This window comes from Diplotaxodon limnothrissa, linkage group LG9, assembly GCF_057381915.1.
Source record: "Diplotaxodon limnothrissa isolate DT_005_m linkage group LG9, D_limnothrissa_male_GT1.1, whole genome shotgun sequence".
In the NCBI taxonomy this organism is placed as follows: Eukaryota; Metazoa; Chordata; class Actinopteri; order Cichliformes; family Cichlidae; genus Diplotaxodon; species Diplotaxodon limnothrissa.
The window spans coordinates 18,623,979-18,646,863 of record NC_140604.1 but is presented as its reverse complement, the minus strand read 5'-3'; the positions used below and the strand labels follow the sequence as shown (position 1 = coordinate 18,646,863).

General features: G+C 39.6%; 1 protein-coding gene across 6 annotated transcripts in view; it reads left to right on the top strand.

The window, feature by feature from the left end:
• arhgap21a (Rho GTPase activating protein 21a) overlaps nucleotides 1–22,885 on the top strand; it is a 102,652-nt gene that overhangs the window by 46,201 nt on the left and 33,566 nt on the right. For all 6 annotated transcript variants that reach the window (XM_085362811.1, XM_085362810.1, XM_085362808.1 and 3 more), the window contains 2 exons: nucleotides 4,225–4,413; nucleotides 8,026–8,047. In XM_085362811.1, coding sequence (XP_085218937.1) covers nucleotides 4,225–4,413; nucleotides 8,026–8,047 — 211 coding nt within the window. The remainder of the gene's footprint in view (nucleotides 1–4,224; nucleotides 4,414–8,025; nucleotides 8,048–22,885) is intronic.

Here is a 22,885-nt window from a genome sequence, read left to right as displayed (position 1 = left end):
CTCTGGTAATGTGAGTGTGTCTCTGTGTGTTTGGGTTAGGTTTCGTTTATTGTTATTGGTCCCTAGGGTAGATTCAGAATGACATTGTCAGGGGACAATATTGTTTTTGGTTCCATCTGCACCTCATATTTTCACGATTATTTTCTTAAATATAACCATGACAGCAGCCATTCTTTATTTTCTGTGGAGTGGGCTAAACCTTAGTGAAATGAAGTCAACCGTTGCGCTGCCAAATTAGGGAATTAAAGGCATATTTTCCTATGATAGAGTGAATAAGGATTACTAATGTTAGAGCCTGTGGGGAGAGAAGTTTGGAAAGAAAACGAAGACAGTATGAAAGCTGCAGAGTGTGACTCACACACTTTTTTTAAGAAAAGGAAAGAAAACTGAGTCCACAAGTAATGCCATTTAGATTTGGTCAAACTGCATATACATAAAGAAGCGGGAACAGGTTTGGAAATGTACTTTGATGTCTGTGTTGCCATATGGTACCAGAGCCTGCAGCAAGCCCTCAGCGTGCACATAATGGTGAGTGTTTTGATGAACAGATTGCATGCATAATTGATTAGTATTTATCAGGTAATTGTGAGCTTGTTTAGAAAAGATTTATAGCATTATACATTTCAAATATCTAGACAGTAATAGTTTCCCTTCTATCCTGCTTCTCTTTTTTCTATAATTCAGTAGTAAGAAAAATAAAGCTTTGCCATAGGCATTTAAGCCTAATAGCTCAACTATTGCATAATGCGAATTTAAATTTTAAACACGAAATCAAAACAAACAGCTGAGTTGCACTGCGTCAGCTCTTTTCCCTCTTCTCCTCTGGTTACATTATGGACTGTGGCTTACATCCAGCTCCACACCACTGGATATTGGTGGTGATTTCACCAGTCATACCATTAGGCCCACATCCATCCCACTCTCTGGAGGTTTCTACATGTGCTGCTCCCAGGCAGACAGGCAGGAGAGAGGAAAGAGGAACCAGAGAAACAATGTCTTTGTTTTGGATCCATACCTAAGCCGTATTTTGGTAGGAGAAGAGCCTGTGGAGAGATCTGGGTTGAGGCTGAAACTCTTGGCAGGCTCCCGCATCCTGGAACGACTATGGTAGTGTTAGCAGTAACCGCTAACGCACGCCCTGTGGTGCAGTGGTTCAGCTCCATCGTTACTTTGGTGATGGATGTGACAGGAGTCTCGCTGCTCAGACAGCACCAGGAAAGATCGCTTATGCCGTCATACTGAGTCGCTGTGATTGAGACGATAAAATATTTCCTATTGCTTGAACAAGGTGCAATGTTAGTACTGTTGTAAAGGTTACAAAAATAGTTTGAAAATTTACTTTGGACTAAGCAAAAGATCATTACTTGTGATTTAATGCTTCGTAGTTGATTTTAACACACCAAGCATTGGAAGAGAAGCTCATTTGTACTCTTTTACTCAAAAGTGCGGCTATTTCCTCCTCCATCAGTACTTTATTAATGGTATTGTGGGAAAATTTGAAAGATGAAAGGCTGATCGCTCATGGTGTTCAGCTCTTTCCCTGTGTCCTGTCTCATCATGAGAAGACAGAGCAACAGAGTTGCACCCACTCCGGGTGTCTGCATCTCTTTCAGTGGAAGGATGAGGAGAATGATGGACCTCCATCTCCTTTGTTTTTTTTTGATGGAGGCAGTCTTCAATCAGTCTAACACCTAAATCCAGTCTGCGGCTCGTATTAGATGAGAAATAAATTACTTCACCCCTCCAGTATGTTGTGGTACTTTCTGCCACCAAATCTTCTTCAGTCCTCAATGGTTATTTTGCTATGTGGGCATGTAAATAAAGTTTTTCTACAGCTGTGCATCCAAGAATTCTTACAAAAACTCTTGCATCAGACGAAATGATTTTATATCAGATAGACTTCTCTTGTAGATTAGAAATAACATTAGAAGTTCCAGCAATGTTGCAGCATGAACAGATGGCAGTAAGATAATTAAGCCTTATTTCCTTCCTGTAATGTGGCTATTCATTATGAACACAGTATCGATTCAGCCAAACACCGTGTGATATACTTAGTCGCTACTTTGGTTTCAATTGAGTCGAAATTGGAAAACAAGTAAATACTACTCAAATTTTCCCAGTAATATTCTCAGTGCTCCAAAAACTTAGTTTCACTTAATAGTCCAAAAGTTTAGGAATGGTTAAGGAATCGCAACAGATTACTAATTATTGAGTAATTAACTAATAATAACAATGATACTAACTAATAATGCACTATTAAAGCTAATAATGTTTAATAGTTTTTAGGACTTTGCTGTATGTTATGTTCATCTATATACATGCATATCTCCTTTTTTTCCACATAATGCTCTTGAAAAATGTATTGGCTCACAAACCGATCACATTTCATCAACATGCAACCCTAGATCTATAAGCCCAGATATGAACAACCACACAGCCTTTCTGCACATACAGTTTTAATTTTCATCTTCAGAAAATGAGCATGGTGTGCAGTCAGTGACGCACTGTGTTATCATCTCGGCTACACTTTCTTCCCCCCCCCCCCCCCCCCCCCCCCCCCCTTATACAACGATTAAAGTGAGAGTTTTGCAGCTCATGTGCCACATGTGTTGTGTTACGTAGGCATAACTGTAATGTTACGCAACATGAGAGCTGCCAGCATTTAAAAAGGTTGTTTTGGGGTTTTTTTTATCTTGTGCTAGTCACAGTTGGTATGTAGAAGATAAGTCTGTCATCACGCAAGTATGTCAAATAGCCCTGCAAAGCCCCGAATGTGCAATAACTGAAGCCATATGTACTGTATGGCTGTGTGGAGGTTGAGGAAGCAGAAAAAGGCTTAAATGACAGTCCTGATTATTTTGACAGATACTGTGATCTCTGACATTAACCACAACCCAAGAACAAAATCTTTTTACTGTTTTTAGTCAGAATTTCAACTGTTTTAAACAAAAACATGTGCCCGAAATGAGGTCTTAATCAACAGCTTTCACAGAGTTTGATGAATTTCTCACCATTTTGGCAGATCGTATTGATAATTTTATATTTGAGACATTTTGAGCTGGAGTGCAAAATGTCAGTGAAGTCAAAGTTTAGAAAAGTCCATAAAACAAAACCAAAATAATCCCCTTACGAGCTTCAGGTGCTTTGGTGGAAGTAATCATAAAAATATGTAGCTGTTTGACTTCCCACAGATGTTATATTACAGATTTACTGAATGTTAATCATCCACTGCGATGGTGTTAATCTTCCAAAGTGTTTGTGATGAGAGGAACAAAGAAAGATATTCAACAGCTCTTTTTTCAGGTGGCAGTTATTTATGAAGTATTACTTAACATGAAAACACACTGAACTAACAGTGAACCCTCTTGTTGATTCTATCTTCCTGTTTCTGAAACCACAAAATGACCCGGTGTTATTCAGCTGGAACAACCTGCTCCTCTGTGATACCTGTGAAGAATCGCCAACAAGGGATTTCTCGTGTTTTTACATCAAGTTGATGAATAAGATCTGTGCATAGCCATGGGCAGTTTTTTTTAAAAGTAAAAACACACTTCTCTTTGTTTGACCAAAAACCACTTTGCTTTACACAATTATCAGGGGTGTTGTTAGCGGAGTGAGTGCTCTTTTATGTGGCTCTTAGTTTGTTCTGACTCTGAAATAGCAGATTTCATATCTGATAATGCAGAACAACATCTGCAGCAGGGATTTCCACTCATTTTTAGGGGTGAGGTTATGATCAATTATGCAATTTTTTTTGTTTAGTTTTCATGTTAAAAACAAATTCTCAGTCAAGCTATACTTACAATCTTAGACATTTAACGGGAACCTATTATCCTAATTCGTGCCTGTTTTTATTTTTGCACTCTACTAGTCTAGTTTTCTATTAGTGGTGCATCCCCTCAGCTCATTAACTGTTTGAAATAAGCTGTTTTAGTTCCTCTTCCTTTAAGCCACCTTTGTAGTGATTGGCTGGAATAAGTAAACAGCTCATTAACGACCTCGGAAAAAAGCGAAACCAGTGGTGCTGACGTCAGCTACCGAGCAAATTCTTATTTTAAGAAGAAAGTGAAACCATATCATTAACCTAACACTAGAAAATTAGTTTGTAAAACGTCAAGCTAATGTTTTAAAGACCTCCTTTCTAGTATTTATGTCCGGCTTCCACCTGCACTTTCTGTTCTGAAGATAAACACTCAAGTTCCTGTTTGTTTTTCCTCTTTTCAGGCCAAGCAGAAGGATGGGCGGGATCAGAGTGAGGCGTCAGCCGCCGCTTCTCCCGGAGTGGACGACGAGCCTTTTTCCTGGCCGGGGCCCAAGACGCTTCGCCTGCGCCGGACATCCCAGGGCTTCGGCTTCACACTGCGACACTTTATCGTCTACCCGCCTGAGTCTGCCGTCCACAACTCACTAAAGGTCAATGAATATCTCTGACCTCTCTGGTGACATTAATATATTAAAAAAAAAAACTCCCAATACAACCAACCGAAGAAGGATCTCACTTAATTTAAAATAAAGATGCCTCCATAAAAGGTTATTGGTTGATCAAACTTGGGGATCTGATATCAGGCCTTTGGTATTTTTGAGGCATGTTAAACTTGGTTTCATATATAAACATTCAGGAGATCTTTTAGACTTTGTTTTAGCTTCTGTTATACTGCATCCACATTTTATTGGACAATATTGATATTAAAGACATTTTTAAAGTTTTATACTTGGAGGAACTTCAACTTCAGTGTTTTCATCCTTTTATTAGTCTTTTTTTATCTTTCTTTTACGTTAAATAGCTTTATGGTAGCCACACTGATTAGTGATCATCAAATTTGCGTGAGACTAGAAAAATACATAATCCCAGTTCTTTTAACTGCCAAGAAAAAGCAGCTGGGTTTGTTTTAACACAGTCATATATGCAAATGATAGCACATTCTCTTTAAATTCAAAAGTTTTACATATTAGTAGATAAGAAAAAAATATGCGATTCCCAGCAAATCTTAAATTTATGGTATTACAACATCAGAAGAACAACACTACAGGATGTATCACACCCTGCCAAGCCAAAATGCAGTTTTATGTGGAAGGTGCAATAAGTAGCTGCCAGGAGTATTCAGGTGTGTAAACACAGTGCTGAGAGAGAAAGACATCTTAAAAACTAATTTTAAAGAATAAACCTTTGCTGCTCACCAACCTGAGAAGGCTTATGAGGCCATTTCCATACAATTTGAAGTCCATCATTCTATAGAGAGAAACCTACAGATGTAGGATAGAAATTCAACATTTAATACAGTTAGCAAATTTTCCCAAGATTGGACGTCCCGACATATTCACCCCAATGCTCAGAGAAACTACAAAAAACCCTAAAGCTGCATGTCAGACTCTGTAGGGCTCACTTTGGACAGCACACTGAACAAGTATGGATTGTTTGGAAGTGGCCAGAAGAAAACCTCTTCTCTCTAAAGAGAACATGGCACAGCTTAGGTTTGCAAATTTGCTTCTGAGGAGACCACAAGACCTCTTGAACAATGTGGAGACAGAGCTCCGCGTTTGGGGAAAACCAACGACAACATATTAACACAAATGCCCCATACCAACTGTCAAGCACAGAGGTGGAGAGGTGATGATTTAAGCTTGTTTTGCAGCCACAGGACCTGGATACTATTAAAAACTCCATGAAGCCCAACTCAGGTCATATTAAAAGATTCTCCCAAGTCTTTTTTTAACTGGCACAGATAAAAAATGTCATATTTTCCCTCCAAAACGTCTGCTCTGGCCTTCTCCAAAATATAGATTAAGGGTTAAAGTTAGAGGTGCCAAATACGATGACTTAAACCTCAGAGGGCTAATCTTGTTCTTTTTTAAAAAATAATCAAATTAATAAAAATGTAACATTTTTGTTATTCTCCTGAAAGTTGTTGATTATTTTCTTTATCCAAGCCATAAAAGTGTTCCAACTGTGTTAAGAGGAAAAGATTTATTGGATTTATAAATGTAACGACAGTGTCTAAAATAAAAATGTGAAAAACAGTGTCCAGAAATGGCATGCTAAAAATAAAGCACATATCTTTCATACAAACTTTTGCCACTTTTAAAGTGTGGACAAAAGTCAAAGAGCTGCTTGGAATTAGTTTGCAGTTCGGCATCTGCTTTTGTAAGAGCGTTATGGAAAACTGGAAGCTCCGCCATCACAGACACCAACCTCACTGTGTTTTAGTTAAACTCTAATGTTAATATTCCTGTGTAGTGTTAGTTATGTTCAACAGCAGGGGTTTTAGCCATGCCTCACTTCTTTGATCCCACCTAGGAACTCTGCCAGCCATCCTCTAGATAACATCAGGACCAATCTGCCCTTTGGTATTAATCCAGTCGTTGCAGTGCTTCCGGCTCTGAATGGGCACAGACTAACATGGGGTAAAGGGCTCTGGCTGCACACATAGGTCTCCTTTAATGGGAAAATGTGCCGATGTTTTGAGTCAGTTCACTCAAAGCTTATCATAGCATGCCTCTTATTAGTTTTTGTAAGTGATAATTCTGGATAAGTTGCGTTTACTTTCCTCTGAAGTCTATTTTGACAACCTCTTGTTTTTGCACAGAAGGATTTCCTACAAAGTCAGCATAGCATGTTCTGTTTATAGCTTTTGGCTTCGGTTCTGCATGTTGAAAGAGAAACTGTGGCACGACAGTTAGGATTTTCAGACTTTTATGAAACCAGAGAGATAGACAGATTCTCCCAGAGGTCTTCTTGGGTATCACAGTGTTGTTTCGGGCACTTTCAAGTCCAGTCTGGGTCTACTTGTTTTTTCTGTGATCTTGCTGTAACATTTTCAATATGGAGCTGGCATTAGAAAGAAAACTCGAGGCACTAATGTCGTCTCCCACACTTGGCAATTAGCACTTTTCTCTCTGTTCTTTTAGTTATGTTGGTGTAAAGAATTACAAGCTGTTTCGCAAGATTTCTCTTCCTTTTAGCTCAGTGAAAAAGCATTCAGAATGAAACATTACATTTGACCATAACGAGCTCTTCTATTACATAACCTTAGCCGACAAGAGGACAGTTAAAAAGGAGCTCATGCCTGTACATCCATCACTTCTTCTCATTGTAATTACTTTTAGAGTCTTGGATTCGAGTTCTTGACTAATCGCAATGTGAGGATATTGGAGTTAGTTTGAAGAGGGTCAGGCCGTCTTAAGCAAAGCCTTGGGAGAGCAGGGTGACTTAGAGGGTACATGCAGAACATGTGTGTCACAGAGCGGAGGTGGATTAAAGCAGAAGTGTGTGGGCTCTGAAGGAAATAACAGTTTTATGTGTTAAATAAGTGGAAAAACACAAGCATGGCTATGAAATGTGTTTCCTTTAGTCTAAACTGTTTAAGAGATTGTTGTTGTAATCTTCACTTTCATTGGCAATCACTGTAGTCCCTCACCTAAAACTTCAGAAAAGGAAATGCTTCGACCGTGCACACAGCGTAAGACGTACCTGCACGCTTACTTTGGTTTCTCAGCTCTTGAGTCTATCATAGTAAGATTTGCCAGCGTTTTTGTGCTTCACAAGTAGTTCATTTTTGTTACTTTCATTTTTGGAAACGTTTGTGAGTAAACATGGGGTGTGGTGATACGTTGAAGTTTTCCGAGCACCTGCTATAAGTCCAACAACCACAGTTTGATGCTACACTTGCGTTCCCCACAACCCACATGATGTCTGTGTACACATTTCCATTTTAGCATCACAGAACAAAAACAAAAAGGCACCATCGTATGGTGGTATTCAGCTCTGTGCTTCATTACACAAAACTGTATTTATAAGCTGAATTCTCACGAAAGCATATTAGCATATTAGATATAGGCTAATATTTAGCATAGGATGGGTATTGATGATTGACATGAGAAATGATCTGCATTTGTGTTTACAGAGTCTTTCTTGGCTTCTCCGAATGAAATGCAGTGGAGATATATGCCAATATAAAAGAATATTAAGAAATAATCAACAGAGGAAAATGCTGATGCTTATTTTCTCTTTTTTCTTTCCTCTACCAGGATGAAGAAAATGGCAGCAGAGGTAAGTCAGAGAGTATATTATCAAATTCTGCATGCATTAGATGTGCACTGTGAGCTGGACCTCAGGTGTTGCATGAGGGAGATGCACACAAACCATTTCCTTGCAGCTCTCCATCACAAGCCCCCTTGAATGATTATCTAATTAGGATTGACAGTCCATTACTCTAATGTGTTCTTGCTTTGCGTGGATAGAATTAATGCATTTTCAAGTCTTTGTTAGAGCATCACATTAACACTAGGAGTTGAATCTCATTGAGTGCCTTATAAAAGCACAGTTTTCACCCAGGAGTGGTTGTAAAACATTTAGAAAAACAACACGTTAAAGGCGAAGGTGTCTTTCCTGCACGCTGTGTGGCAGTAGGGTGGCTTTGTGCTGCACTTTTGCATTTCAAGCCCTCACTCTTTAGAGGGGCAGTCAGAGCTGCATGTGCCGTTGGCTTGGCAAGGCCTCAGCATTCCTTGGAGCATCCGGCTTGTCATTCCAGTCCCTCAGTATGCTGCTCACGTCTGCAGCCCAGCATGAATGCAGGAGGGTCGCTCTGCTGCTCTTCATCAAAAGCCTTCCTAAGCAGGCCTTGTCTGTATATAGAAACACAATGCTTGTTTACATGGACTCCTATTGTTACACACAGACAGGACAGCTACAGCGCACTCTTAAAGAAATAATCCAAAGCATTTTTATTGCTGCACATATCTGTGTTTTTCTAAGACATCAGTTTATTTAGTCTTCTGTATTTACTCATCTAAGATTTCCTTTTAAAAACAAAGTTGTGTATTTTTAAACTGAAGTAAACATGGAAATTTGAGAAGATAACCACAATTAGATGTTTGTTTAGCTTGCAGTGACCCTAAAGCCTTGCCAGACGTGTTTCAGTAAACCATTAAGGCATGAGCGGAAAGAGAAAGTGAAAAATCCAGGGTTAGGCTTTTTATAAATATGACTCTTAAATGCCTCTCAGTGGGAAATTGTGAGATTCCTGCAAGCGACCTTCATCATCTCTCTTTGCTCGTGGTGTCACATTCCTCATGCTACCCCCTCCCTACCCAGTTTAACCACTACATGCTTATCCATCCTCATTTAAAGCAGGCCTCCAAGTATTTAACACGCACGTGGGGTCTTCGCTTTGGCAAAAGGAAACCCCTTAGGGAGTAAGTGTCTGCACATTCTTTGCATGGCAGTATTATAGTTTATGAACTTTAATTTCTTTGTGTGAATTTAGCTCAAGTGCATTAGAGCAATTCCTGTTAAAACTCACTAGATGAAGAATAATGATTCTGGTCTTGAGAGCCTCTCTCCTGCTGAGCAGGAAGCCTCTTAGCTCCTCATACTAAATTCCTTTTTGTGTCTCAGAGGGCAGTGTTGATGATGCTGAAGGGTCCTAGATGTATGATATCAGGGACATCAGGGACCTCCCTGTGAGGCCTCTACAATAAGCACATAATGACTTATAAAATATTGATGTTGTGGGTTCTTAGACTGTAGTTACATACTTAAAGGCAATTTCTTATTATTATTGTTATTACTATTATTACCAGTTGTAGGAATAGTAGTAGAAATTGCCTATTATGTGTTTCTATCCGAGGTCTGACATTGATTTGATGAACAGCAATCATTGTAATGCACCAATCTGAAAGTGTTTTTTGAAGCTGCCGCATGCTTGTGTTTGTTTGTGGATTTGATTTCTTGTTGACGTGTTTAAACACTTCTCGCTATCGTGACAGACAGAGCAGCCTTTGATGGTCCTGTTTTAGAGCCAGTAAGAAGCTGAATAAGATGAAAGAAGCAAAGGTAAAACGCTTTTAAGCTGACTGAGAAATTGCTTCTCGACATGGAGCTAGATATTTGAATGATAAAAGCTGACTGTGTTCAAATGGTGGAGGAGACCGGCAGTTAATTATAGGGTTGGTTATGTGTGTCACCAGATACTCTATGTTGAGGCAAGACGCTGAACACTATACTGGTGTGGACAACAGGACTCAAATTTATTGTAACGACTTCCTCTCAAATGCAGAGTTGTTGGGACTGTTTGTATCAGAAGCTTGTTAAAATTTTACACGTGGGTGGAAAAAAAAAGTCATTTAGCAAAAACTAGGCTTTAAAAATTATGTTAAATTCTAACTTTAGTTAGTTTCGTAATAAGCTGTAATGTTGAACGTCTACACTAGTCTAGTTTTTTTGCTAATAACAGTCTCCCCATCAGGATGTCTGTGGAGTCTCAAAATGTAAGGTCTTATTAGTCTACAATTGAATATTACTGTTTGGATAAAAAAATATTTAAAATGCCACAGACTTTGCTATGACGCTAAATACTGTACTGATAAATTTGATTTCTTGCATTTCTCAGTCTTTGTAAAGAACTGGTCTGGTAAACCATCTCCAATTGAGTTTTATAATGAACAGTTAGCCCCCAGTTAGTCTCTTGTCCCACAGATGTACTCCATCTGCAACTAAATGTCCTTTTACGTCCCAGTCACATAGGCCTAGAAACTGGTTAATGCAGTGGTTCCCAACCTTTTGGAGCCACGGCACATATTTCACATTAGAAAAATTACCAAACAAAAATGTCACAAAAAGCATATTGATAATTTTACCCACGCACCAGACAGCGGTACCTTTTTGAGCTTTTTTCTGACCACTACTCATGCTAGGGCCTTCATCTGGGTGGGAATTTTCTCCAGGGCCCAGGCCAGATTGACTACTTTTTCATTTCAAATATTTATCTGTTGCTATTATGCGCTGTGTCATCTCATAAAAGCATGACTATTATGTAATTTCTTCTTCCTCTTCTTCTGTGTTACTGGCAGTTGACAACCCATTTAATTAGAGCAGGTAGTTGTACTGCCCTCTAGTGGAAGGCAATATAATTGTTTTGCCCGTTACTCTCGCCAATCGCTTAGAATACGAATCAGGTGGAACCAGATACTCTTCCATGGCACACTTGATCATTTCTCGCAGCACTCACAGCAATGTTTTCAACAGGGTCCAGGAAGCATCCAGATTATACATTTTTCCCTAGCGACCAGGTTGTCACCAACCAGTCTGTAGGCTTGTGGGATTAAAACTGCTCTTATAAAAATAACAAACGATCTTCTTATGGCAGCTGATTCTGGTCTCCTCTCCATCCTTATTCTCCTTGAGTGCAGCCTTTGACACCATATCTCATCCCATTCTTCTTAGCAGATTAGCTTCTCTTGGTCTCTCTCATACTCCATTAGCCTGGTTTAAATCATACCTGTCTGACCGCACTCAGTTCATTCAATTAAAACCCTTCACTTCTCAGCCTTCTCCTTTATCTACTGGGGTGCCCCAGGGATCTGTCCTCGGGCCCCTCCTTTTCATGATTTACCTTCTTCCACTTGGACACATTTTTTGTAAATATAACATTCAGTTCCACTGCTATGCCGATGACACCCAGCTTTACCTCTCTACCAAACCCGATTCTACTCTTCCTCCACCCTCCCTCACCCTCTGCTTAGCTGAACTCAATTCCTGGTTCTCCTCCAACTTCCTTAAACTCAACAGCAATAAATCAGAACTTCTCCTGGTCGGCACTAAACGATTGCTATCCAGAATTAACGATTTTTCTCTCACTATCAATAATTCGTTGGTCCCTATCTCTCCCTCTGTGAAAAGCTTGGGTGCAGTGTTGGTCAAGTTACTTGAAAAAAGTAATCAGTAACTAATTACTGATTACTTCCCCAAAAAATTAATCCTGTTACTTTACTGATTACTTATTTTCAAAAGTAATTAATTACTTAGTTACTTAGTTACTTTTTAAAAACACGATTTACAACCTGAATAGGTGATAAAGCGATAGATCTTTCAGCCCAATTCTACTTTTTCTGCACAATCCATCATACAAAATGTAATCAAATGGAAAAGTATCTTTTTTTAAAAACTTGTTTTATCAGTTTTAATCTTTTAACTTTATGCATCAAGCAAAAATGTAATTATATGCAACATTCTCTGACTTGAATAAATTAGTTTAACATTTAAACCTATTTTCTGCACATTCCAGCACATAAAATAAAATATTTTTTGTGTTTACATTCAGTCTTTCAAATAGATGCAAGTAAAACACAGCAGAAAATAAATAAAGTCAAAGACTCAGCGGTCCTTTTGCTCTATTTTCACCTGTAAAGCAGGACTGGGGTAGGCGGAGGTTTACCCTGGTGCAGGTGTGCTGCGGTCAGTTGAAGAATCCGCGAGTTTCTCTGTGAATTTCCCATTACGTGGTAGCGCACTCGGTGCTTGTTTAGGGGTTTTTTTTCCCTGTAAAAAGAAGTTTTCTTCCCACGCACAATGGACACTAATGTTTTTGTCACTTTTTATGGAATCAAACTCAAAGTAAGGTCAGTACTTCCACGCTTTAAACGCTGCACGCTCATGCTCTCTCCCACAATCGATATATGATCCATTGTTGATCTGCACACAGCTGTTGTCACTAACGGCGCACTCGCTTACCTCACTGTCGTGAGACATTCTCGCAAAAAAAATCACGGTTTTAGTAACGCAGTAATGCAGCGTTCCTACGGGAAAGTAACGGTAATCTAATTACCGTTTTTGCAATAGTAATCCCTTACTTTACTCGTTACTTGAAAAAAGTAATCAGATTACAGTAACGCGTTACAAGTAACGCGTTACTGCCCATCTCTGCTTGGGTGTCATTCTCGATAGCACATTATCCTTTAATTCACATATCAATAATGTCACACATGCAGCATATTTTCAACTCCGTAAAATCAATCGCCTCCGCCCTTTCCTCACTCCTCATGCCACTGCCATTCTCGTCCATAATCTTGTTATGTCTCGAATTGATTACCGTAACTCACTATTATTTGGCCTTACACAAAAATCCATTAACAAGCTCCAACGTGTCCAGAACTCTGCCGCCCGTATTATTACTAGAACTTCCTCTACCCACCACATCTCCCCAATCCTGAAGCAGCTACACTGGCTCCCGGTTAAATTTCGCATCCATTTTAAAAGAATCCTTTATACATTTAAGGCTATTCATTCTCTCTCTCCACCATACCTCTCTGATTTAGTACAGATGAACTTCCCATCCCGGTGCCTCAGATCTTTATCTTCTCTTTCTCTCCTTCCGCTCGTCTGATTACAATGGGGGGCGGGGCTTTTAGTTGCTCTGCCCCTCGACTTTGGAATTCCTTACCCCCTGACCTCAGAAATATTAGTTCATTCCCTCTTTTTAAGTCCACCCTCAAAACTCATCTGTTTAAAATTGCTTATGTTTAAACCTCTGTATGCTCCTAACTTGTATCTGTTATTCTTATTATTGTGTATATTTCCAGTTTTTGTGTTTTTATTTGTTGTACAGTGTCCTTGGGTGCTTTCAAAGGCGCGATTTTTAAATAAAATGTATTATTATTGTTATTATTATTGAGGCCTTATGCTCTGTAACCTCAGTTAGCAGCTCGATTATATCAATGTTGTATTTGGGACCTGGTAAACGACTGACGCCACATTCCAGATATCTCGGAACTTGGATGCCGGAACTTGGTAGTGACATCACACCTGAGTTTATTTTAAAAGCAACCCTTTAAAATAAAGTAGAGGGCATTGTCCACTGTTTAAGTCAGTCGTGGATGGCTTGGCTTTCTTTGACAAAAAGAAATAAATAAAATGCTGAAATGAGTCACTAAATGACATCTATATATTTTAGCTTTTGATCCTACAAAATATTACACAGTCTTTTCCAGAAGGAGATGTTTCCTCAATTTCCTAATAATCTGTTATTTGCTGTATGTCATAAAATAGCATGCGGCAGAGAACTAAGAAGGATGAGTGCAATAAAAGACTTTGGCATGTGTTTGTGCTTCTAAACATTCGGCTTTGGAATTATTACTCACTGATGTGTTCAAATTGTGGATGTTGCTATGTGACAACCACTGATCACTATCATAGCAAACGACATACGCTCAAAAACACTCATAGCATCATCGAAAAACCATGTGAAACCCAGACAGATAATCCGTCCCATGTGCTTGGTTGTTTTAATGTTTCGAGAAAAAAAAAAAAAAGATAGAATGAAAAAAAGTTGCATTCAGCTCGAGTCAGGTCTGCGAGGTTCACTGCGGCCTCCCCATCGCGCTGCACTGGAGTTTATTTGCTTGATTCCGGGCCAGGGCGTGTGATGAGTCTATTGGTGTTTAGTGGAGGAGGGAGGGGGGGAGCTGACCGCATGTCGACTAGCTGGGTGTTGCCGCTGGAAACACTTCAAACTTCTAGAAAGCAGAAACATACGCTGATGTAGATTTAGAGATACGTAAACCCTGACGTACAGAGACATAAAAACAACATGGATATTCCTTACTGTGCCTGTCTCAAATGTGGATGTGTTTATTTCCCTTCACAGCGGTTGTGTACATACCAAGCGGCTGTTATCCCAAATCGTCCTCTCTATCTCACTTCCTCTCTTCTTCCCTCCCTCTTCTGCCTGTCTCTCCCTTTCCTGTATGTCTTTTCTCTTCAGTTGTGTGTTTTAGCGAGCTGTTGAAGGGTGAAATCTGAATGAGGCGTAGTGTGCAATGCTTATGAAACTACACAGCGAGAGAAGCAACACAAAAATTTCTCCATCTGTTCAAATATTTGTTTTTCATTCAATGTGAAACTCTTTTCTCTGCAGCTTTATTTTCTCTGCAGCTTTATTTTAAAAGTCAAATTTCAGATTGTTCCCATAAATTCTGCAGAGGGAATGTAATGCAGCACAAGCAAACAGAATTCCCCTGTATTCTCCAGTGGGCTTTTTGATGCCCCACCTTTTTTAACAAAGCTACATCCAAAGTTTAATCTTTTCTCCCCCTTTTTGCTTCTCATACTGCCTTTCTTTTGATTGCTCTTTCCCTTTCTCCCCCTCTGTCTTTCCCTTTCTTTCTCTGTTTTCTCAATTCCCATAGTGACTTCTTTCCTCTGCAACTCTAGTTTCTTACAAATAGTTTTCCTGTCATGTCCTTCTTTCACCCCATTGAGCTCTCAATCAGTGTTTTTCTGCACCGACTCCACAGGCATGTATGAGTAATGGTAAATCTAACATATTATCGGTATTATTTAGCTCATACACCCACTCAAACTGAAAATGTGACATTAATTATCAGGATGATTCTTAATTGTCGAACATGAATGGTTGCCTGTCTGTGTGTGTTAGCCCTGTGACAGGCTGGTGAGCTGTCCAGGGTGTACCTCACCTCTTGCACCGGGGTAGGGCTCCAGCCCCTCACAACCCTGAACTGGATAACCAGAAGAGATTGGATCGATGGTTGAACATATTAGATATTTTGAGTATAAAAGCTGGGAAATCTAATAGGAAAAAAGGTTCTAAAAACAAGATTTTCTTGTAATTTGCCTTTTTGTCTCAAGAATTTGTTTTTACCTTTCAGAAATGTTTCTATTTTTTTAATACAAATTTAAATGTAAGTCTTTATTCTTAAAAATGTTGTTTGTTGGCCAGCCACAAATTTATTTTTTATCCATCATAATATGTTATTGAAGACTCCCATGGAGAGCCTCTGTAAACTGAAATGCAAAGCTTTGTAATTGTATCTAGCTAGTTCACAGTGCTAATGCAATAACCATTAGTCTGCCTGTGTGGACTTATGCTGTTTGGTTGTTTTCTTAGCTGTGAAAATACATGTACTGAAGTATCACCCCACCCCCAACGCCAACTCCCCCAACTGATTTATCAGGTCCAGGTCCAATATAAACAGCCTGGTTTCACTTGTGATGATAGAGCAATGCAGACCCACCAGTGCTCAATTATAAATGCAAACAACGAACATCACTTACTGCATTATGTCAGCTCTGCAACGATTCAACATACTACTGTAAATAGATCTTTGCTGTGACTGTCTAGCTTTCTGTTGCAACAGAGAACACACAGAGCAATTGGTCTACAGGCTAATCACTTCTACCTGGCAAACATCACTTTTCCTGAAACAACAATTGTCGGTTGCAGATATAGTGAGTGAGGGAAGTTATAAATGTTCTTGTTTGACTGGTTCTAAAGTCAGTATTTTGTAAAAACAACTCTTAAATATGCACTTGATGGCTGCTTAAGCCTATTTAGGACTTCTGGGTGAAGCTATGTAAAGCCTGCTACATTGCGTACGCACGTGGCTAAGGTCCTTGCTTGTGGGAGACCCTTAGCTTTGCGCGCGGTATGTCGAGCATTCCTCTGCAACTTTGCCATTGCAACTTAAGTTGCCAATGAGGTTTGGCTCATCAGGTTGATCTTCTCTCTTTCAGTCAGCTTGAAAAGTGGCAGCAGAAGGAGAGCTAGCCGGAAATGCACCAGTGCAACTAGACTGGCCAATCACAGTTGTTGTAGGCTGAAGTGACATGAGATTATGCTACATTCACAATAGGTTATGGCATAAGTTGTGATGTAGGAAAGATTAGATTTAATGCAAAAATATAAATCCCCCCATTACTTACATCGTTGTGCGTAAAAAGTGATGCAAACATTAAACAACCCAGGCAAAATCATCTGACCAGATGGCTCTGAGTCAAATGAAAAAAAAAATCCACAGAAAAGGGAAATACAAAAACAAAACAAACCCCCTTAAAAACATCAGTACATTGGTTGCCTCACAAACAGAATTAAATAAGATACTTTAAAAGCTGAATTTTACAAACTACTAACTATTTCACACTGGTAACTACAGCCAAACTCACCTCAAGAGGTAATAAAGTATATGAAAATGTCACATTTCAACCCACATGACAAGTAAATCAGTAGTTTTGATGTCACGGTGCTCCATGAGTAACACCTGCCCTTTGTACAAAATGTGCACGGTGTGATCAGTTTGCTTGGCATGTGTTTGAAAGGAGCACGACACTGAGCAGGAATTTCAAAGCTGAAGCTGTTTTGAAATTCATTCTAAGTGGATGAATTTCAAAACAGCTTCAGTTATTATAAAGCTGTGATGGTAAGATAAAATTAACTACACCTAAATGGACAAAAAGTATTATTAAACTGAATGACTCAAGCATAGATTACACCGTAATCCACCTACAAAATTGCACGTTCATGTAAAAAGAACAATTAACAGCCAACGCGAATAGCACATTTCTTGGGCTTTGCCACTCCTTCGATATTTGATTTGGTATTTTGGTTACGAAAAGGCAACGAAAGCAATAATTCACAGTACAGACCCATGAATGCAGCTTCAACATGTGTGAAGTAATTAGAAGCTCGACAGGCCTGGTTACTGTTGTTGAGTTGCAAGTGGAAAATTAGTGTTAAGGGGACAGGTTTAGCTCATTTTCCAAGAGACCCGAGACAACATTTTAGACTAAAATTACCCCATGTGCCTCCAGATGTTTGTCACTTGTTCCCTCACTTGAACTTGAACTCCCCTGGTGGATAGTTTGGCTTGTTTCACAGAAAGAAAACAAAATACTGATTTTTTTCTTTTTGCTGTGCATGTCAGTGTAATGTCAATACATATCCGCTTTCCCCTCAGTGGATTGTGGTATGTGTGATTCTTAGAAAAAAAGTGATGGAAAGTACTCCACCACCTTCCTGCCCTGGTGAGAAAAAACACCAGACATGTTTGTGTGTAAATCTGATGTGATGAGTGGACATATGCACACAGTACTGTTAGGCATGTGTTTCTACCTCGGCGTGTGTCCCAGGTTAGGAATGCTGGAGTCCTGGAAGTAACTTATATTCTAATGATCCCGGAACTGCAGGAATCCAGCCCTGCTGGGTGTTACACATACATATTAGGTTACATTTCTTACTACATATTGTGTTGATGATATCATTACTTGGATTGTGAATAATAGTAGCATTGTATGTGGTGGCCAAATTTACCAGGAATTTGTATTTGAGGTATTTTAGAATCTGTTTGATGAAAACATGGTACTTCAGGGCGCATAAATGCTGTTTTTCTTGCTCAACCAATAGCATGTGGTCAGTCTTCATTATTCATATGTTGAAGAGGTGCAGTTTCTTTATTACAAATTAGATTTCCAGTGAAATGAACAGAAGAGAATGTTATTACTTTTATATAGTAAATACAGTAGGTCCCTTTTGAGATGTCTACATTTTAGGTTTTGATTAATATTTATGTGAAAACTTTCCGTTTTAGATTTACAGAGAGAAACTCCCTTCGCCAACTAGTGTCTTGGCAAAATTGCATAAAAGTTCAGGCGTATGGATACAAGTATAAATACTTGCAACAGCGTCAGACACTTGCATTTACATGGATTAAAGGCAGAAGTAGAAATTGATCTTGAGACATCATCATTGATGACAACAACTCTAACTCTGTGTAACTGGAATTAGAAGCTGACCAATCACAGCTTGTTTGCTCCTGACAAGCCACAACTTCAGTCAACATTCGAAACCTTAACAGTTTTCACCACTGGCCTCAAAAATACAGCAACACTCTGGCCTGTGTAGAGGTGCCACAAACACAGCTGACTCACTCCTGAGTTAACTCGAATGGTGATGACAGGGGTTTCAAGATGTATTGACATGCCCTGCTCCAGCGTGTGTTTATGTTACTGTCAGAAAGCTGTGTGGCTGTTAACAAAAACCAGTGTTTAGTGAAATAAGACTGGCCCGTCTGATGTCGGCAGCTACAAGTCGCCGCATCATTGTTGATGCAGTTTGTAAGGATGTGGGTTTGTTCAGTGTTTCAGAGAGGTCGGGGCTCGGGTACACAGGTGTTTCAGCAGAGTTTAGGCTTTCACAGTAGAGTTGTCTTTGGACTGGCTTGTGTGAACTGTGTACGTTGTTTCTTTATGGAAACTGAAGAAGGAAGGGCAGAATTACAGTATTTATTTTCATGATCTTCTGCCTTGAAGCAATTCAGTTTCTTTGAGCGCATGTTTGGCCTTAAAACAAGCTCTGCTTTTCGAGGAAGTTAGAGTTTATGGATTTATGTGCAGTGTACTTGTGCTTTGACCTTCCTGCACTATGGGGGGACTGCCTTGTGTCAGGGTCAGGCACCTCCCATTTTGATATTTCCCCAATGGAGCGGACCTGTCATAGATAACCATCTAAACTCCAGCACAGACCTTCTTATTAGTATTTGAAATGCTTACAAATGCACGAGTGACACAAGTGGTAGAGAACAGCGAGATGGACAGAGAGGCATTACGCCAGGGTTAATCCAGGGAGTGGGCAGCGGGCCCAGCCCTCTGTAGAATAACATTATCTAACCCAAAACAACGGGGGGCCGGGGAGCTGGCCCACGCAACCAGGCCCAGCTGTGCAGCCAGGGACCTGAGCCAGACACAAGCTTGTTGAAGTCAGGAAGTAGTGCTGAAGCCTTTGACTGTAAAATTCTAGATTGGAACATAAATACAAAGGAAGAAATACAGATAAATACTGCTGCATATGTGCAAGCCGTAATACAGACGTAATGAATACAAAGCATCTAGCTGGAGCTAATTTGCAGCATCCATTAAGCATTTAAATCTAGGTTCAAAAAGTCAAGTGAATTACCTGATAAAACTGATTCAAACTGAAAACAACAGAAAAAACAGACTGAACGCATGTCTATGCACGTATGTCTGCTTTCCTCTTCTCTCTGACTTTGTTTCAGTTATGGAGGAAATGAACAAAAATGCATGGTATTTGGTATTTGGAGACTATTTGAACAGTGCCAAAAGGCCTTGATAAGAAGCTGTCTCGGGTTTGAATGGATTAAGATGTGTCAACATTGCGTTTCAGTTTTACATTTGTGGAACCAAAAGTACATCTGAAAGAATTGCTTCTCTAAACAAGTCAAAATAATAATATGTTAGTAATGGATTAGTCATTTAAGGACCTTTTTTCAAGCAAATGAGCTCATCCCATTCGATGTTTTCCCTTGCCTTTACATGGATAAACAGAATACCTGAAGTCATTTTTAAAGGCATTTCGTCTAATGGCTGCTTGAGGCTGGCTCCACCACGGAGTCAACTGTAAAATTCTCATTTTTAAAGATAAAATAAACATGTTTATTGCCTGTTATAGATCTTTTGTCTATAAGTAGTATTTTTCTTTTTAGCAGGTCAACCATTTCAGTTATATAGTATCTTAAAGCGTGGCTGCTTTAGGATTCAGACTGATTTGATATCTCACTCAATTATAGTTTAATCCAACCACCTATGTAGGATTATATCTAGGATTATAGAAATTAATAGGTGATGATATGGCTTCTAATCCCATCTTTTATATACAGTCTGTGGTTTATATACTCTATATGTACTGGGCCACACATATTAAATGTTTTCAGTCCATTTGGTGCATAAAATGAAAGCAGTCTGCCTTTACAAACCTTTGTGAACCAGTGGGTAATGTTGCATCAAGTATGTTAGTGAGTGTTTTTCCCTCTTAGATATTTCACAATCAGCTGTTAGTGGTATTATTGCAATCTGGAAGTATTAAGAAACCACAGCAACTCAGCTATGAAGTGCCAGGCCAGGTAAAGTTAAAGAGCGAGGTCACCAAGTGCAAAGGCCTAGTGTGTAAAAACTGCCAATGCTCTGCTGACTCAGTAACTCCTCTGACATTACCGGCAGCACAAAACTGAACGCCAGGAGCTTCTTGGCATGGGTGTCCATAGTAGAACAGATCATGGGTAGGTGGTAGAGTGTAGGTGGCTCAGTACCTTTGACATTATAGTGTATATACCTATGCTGGCACCTTACAGGTTGCACATGCTTTCTTTGCCACAGTTTGCTTTAGTCATATGCCTTTTTACTGTGACGTAAAAGGGTGACGCAAGCTGGTTCATAAGTGTTATTTGTGAAAGATTTTCCCGCCAAAAATCACTGCGGTTATTCAGCTGTCCATCTGTGTTTCAGATGAGCTGAAATCATTTTGAGGCGGACTGATGTATTTCATTAATCCACATAATAGTTTCTGCTTTAAGACAGTTGGGAGCATTAAATCTATCCAAAGCTTTCCATATTTAATCCCGTTCATCCAGCTGCAGCGCATGGAAACTTCCACAATCCAATTTCTGCTGCAGAGCTGGAGCCTGCTGAGGTTGGCTAATAGCAGAGGGGGAACCTGCTTAGTACACACACTGAGAGGGGGGAGGGAGGGGAGAGTATTTGTTGACATCTGTAGCTACGGCATGGGTCAGTCACGTCCTTAAATGTGCCTGTAACATCACGCCCTAATGCATCAGTGCAGCTTTCATCGCTTGTTTTGGAGTGCTGAAGAGCCACAATGTCAGCATGCAAAGGTTTTGGTAACTGTTTAGTCACCGGGTAATTCAATGACATCATATCAGCATGAAGAGTGAAAAGCTGCTCTTAACAGTTTTACGCTATACCTGGGTGATGAGTCATTTTACAGCCTCTGCTGCCTTCTGCTGGATCAGAAACAACCGTGCAGCTGCTCTCAGTCAAACTCTGAAGTGCATTTAATGTTGACATCAGAGTAATAAACTGACTTTTGTATACCTAAAGCTTGCATATGAAATCTGTGACATTATAGCTTCCTGAACTAACATGGTTGAGATAATGGTATTGTCATTGTGAGGATTAAATAAACCAGAACATACAAGGGACAACATTTATCAGCAGATGCTGTTCCTTTTAGTAAATATTATAAACCTCCAGTATAATGGATGTTAATTTCCTGCAGTAACACATTCAGCCACAGGAGGGAGGCAGTGGTATAAACATTGAACATGCTGGCTTGCAGGGAAAGAGGACGACTAAGGTGACACACTTGCATTACAACGGGCTCTTCTGGAAACATTTCTGTGGTTCCTCCCAGCAGGAATTCGACATTAAATGCATGCAGTCTGGATGTAGTCATGATTTTAGGAAAAAAGGGACACAGTGTTACAAGTTGGATCCCAGACCAACATGTGTAAACTCAGTGAATGTTTCCTCATCTTTGAAGTTTTTCTTTAGCAACATCTGCTCCGGTCCAGCTGTTCAGAGCTCTAAAACACACCGACTGTCAGAGTAACCTCTGGCTAGTAAATGCATGTGTGAACTCAAAGCAGGGCACGGTCGTCAGCGTTCCCTGAGGGAAGAACAGTGGGGATGCTCTGATGTTGCACTTCCGCAAAGCCCGTGGGCTCTCAAAGGCAGCCGATGTTAACTGAGATTGTGGCTTAATGGGCTCAGTTAAAGACAGTTATTATCTTCATTACACACAAGGATAACTGCTGGCTATACCTTTAGATAGATGCTGTCTGAATATGTTTGAAATATGATAGTATTGATCCTTAATCAGCTACGTTTTCTCCACTAGCCTGCCTCACTGTACGTCACATGGCATGCTGTGGTAGCTTTCCCTCTGCCATATGAAAGTGACCTCCTTTGTGGCTTGTTCGCGTGCAGCCATGTCAGCATCCTGTGACCTCCCCTCGCTGTCCTTAGCCAGTGAAAGGATGTGAACTGATGCACAGTGTTTGGATGTTATGATGATGACATTTTGAGATGTGAAATAATATATTTTTCTGTGTAGCTCTGCTAAAGAAGTCGGTGTGTTAAGTTTGAAAATGCAACACTGATCAGAACTGAAAATAAGGCGTCATTCAGTGTTAGCTAATGTAATAAAATTAACCTGTTTGGCTATTTTCTGAGCAGATATCAAACATTTTAGCTATTTAATCCTAGCTTGTAATATGTTTTTCATTGTTTTAATTTAATTCAATGCATTTCCTTTTGTTTTTTGAATTACTGATAAGAAAAACAACAAAAGATCTGACCTTGGACTTTAAGGACAATTGAAACCCTCTGTGACAGTGCATATGACAATGAAAGGTTTTTCTCATTCACCAAACAGCTGACTAACTGTTAGCTGCAGCATGTTTAGTAAGATAGTGAAAAACACCCAAAATACAACATCTGGTG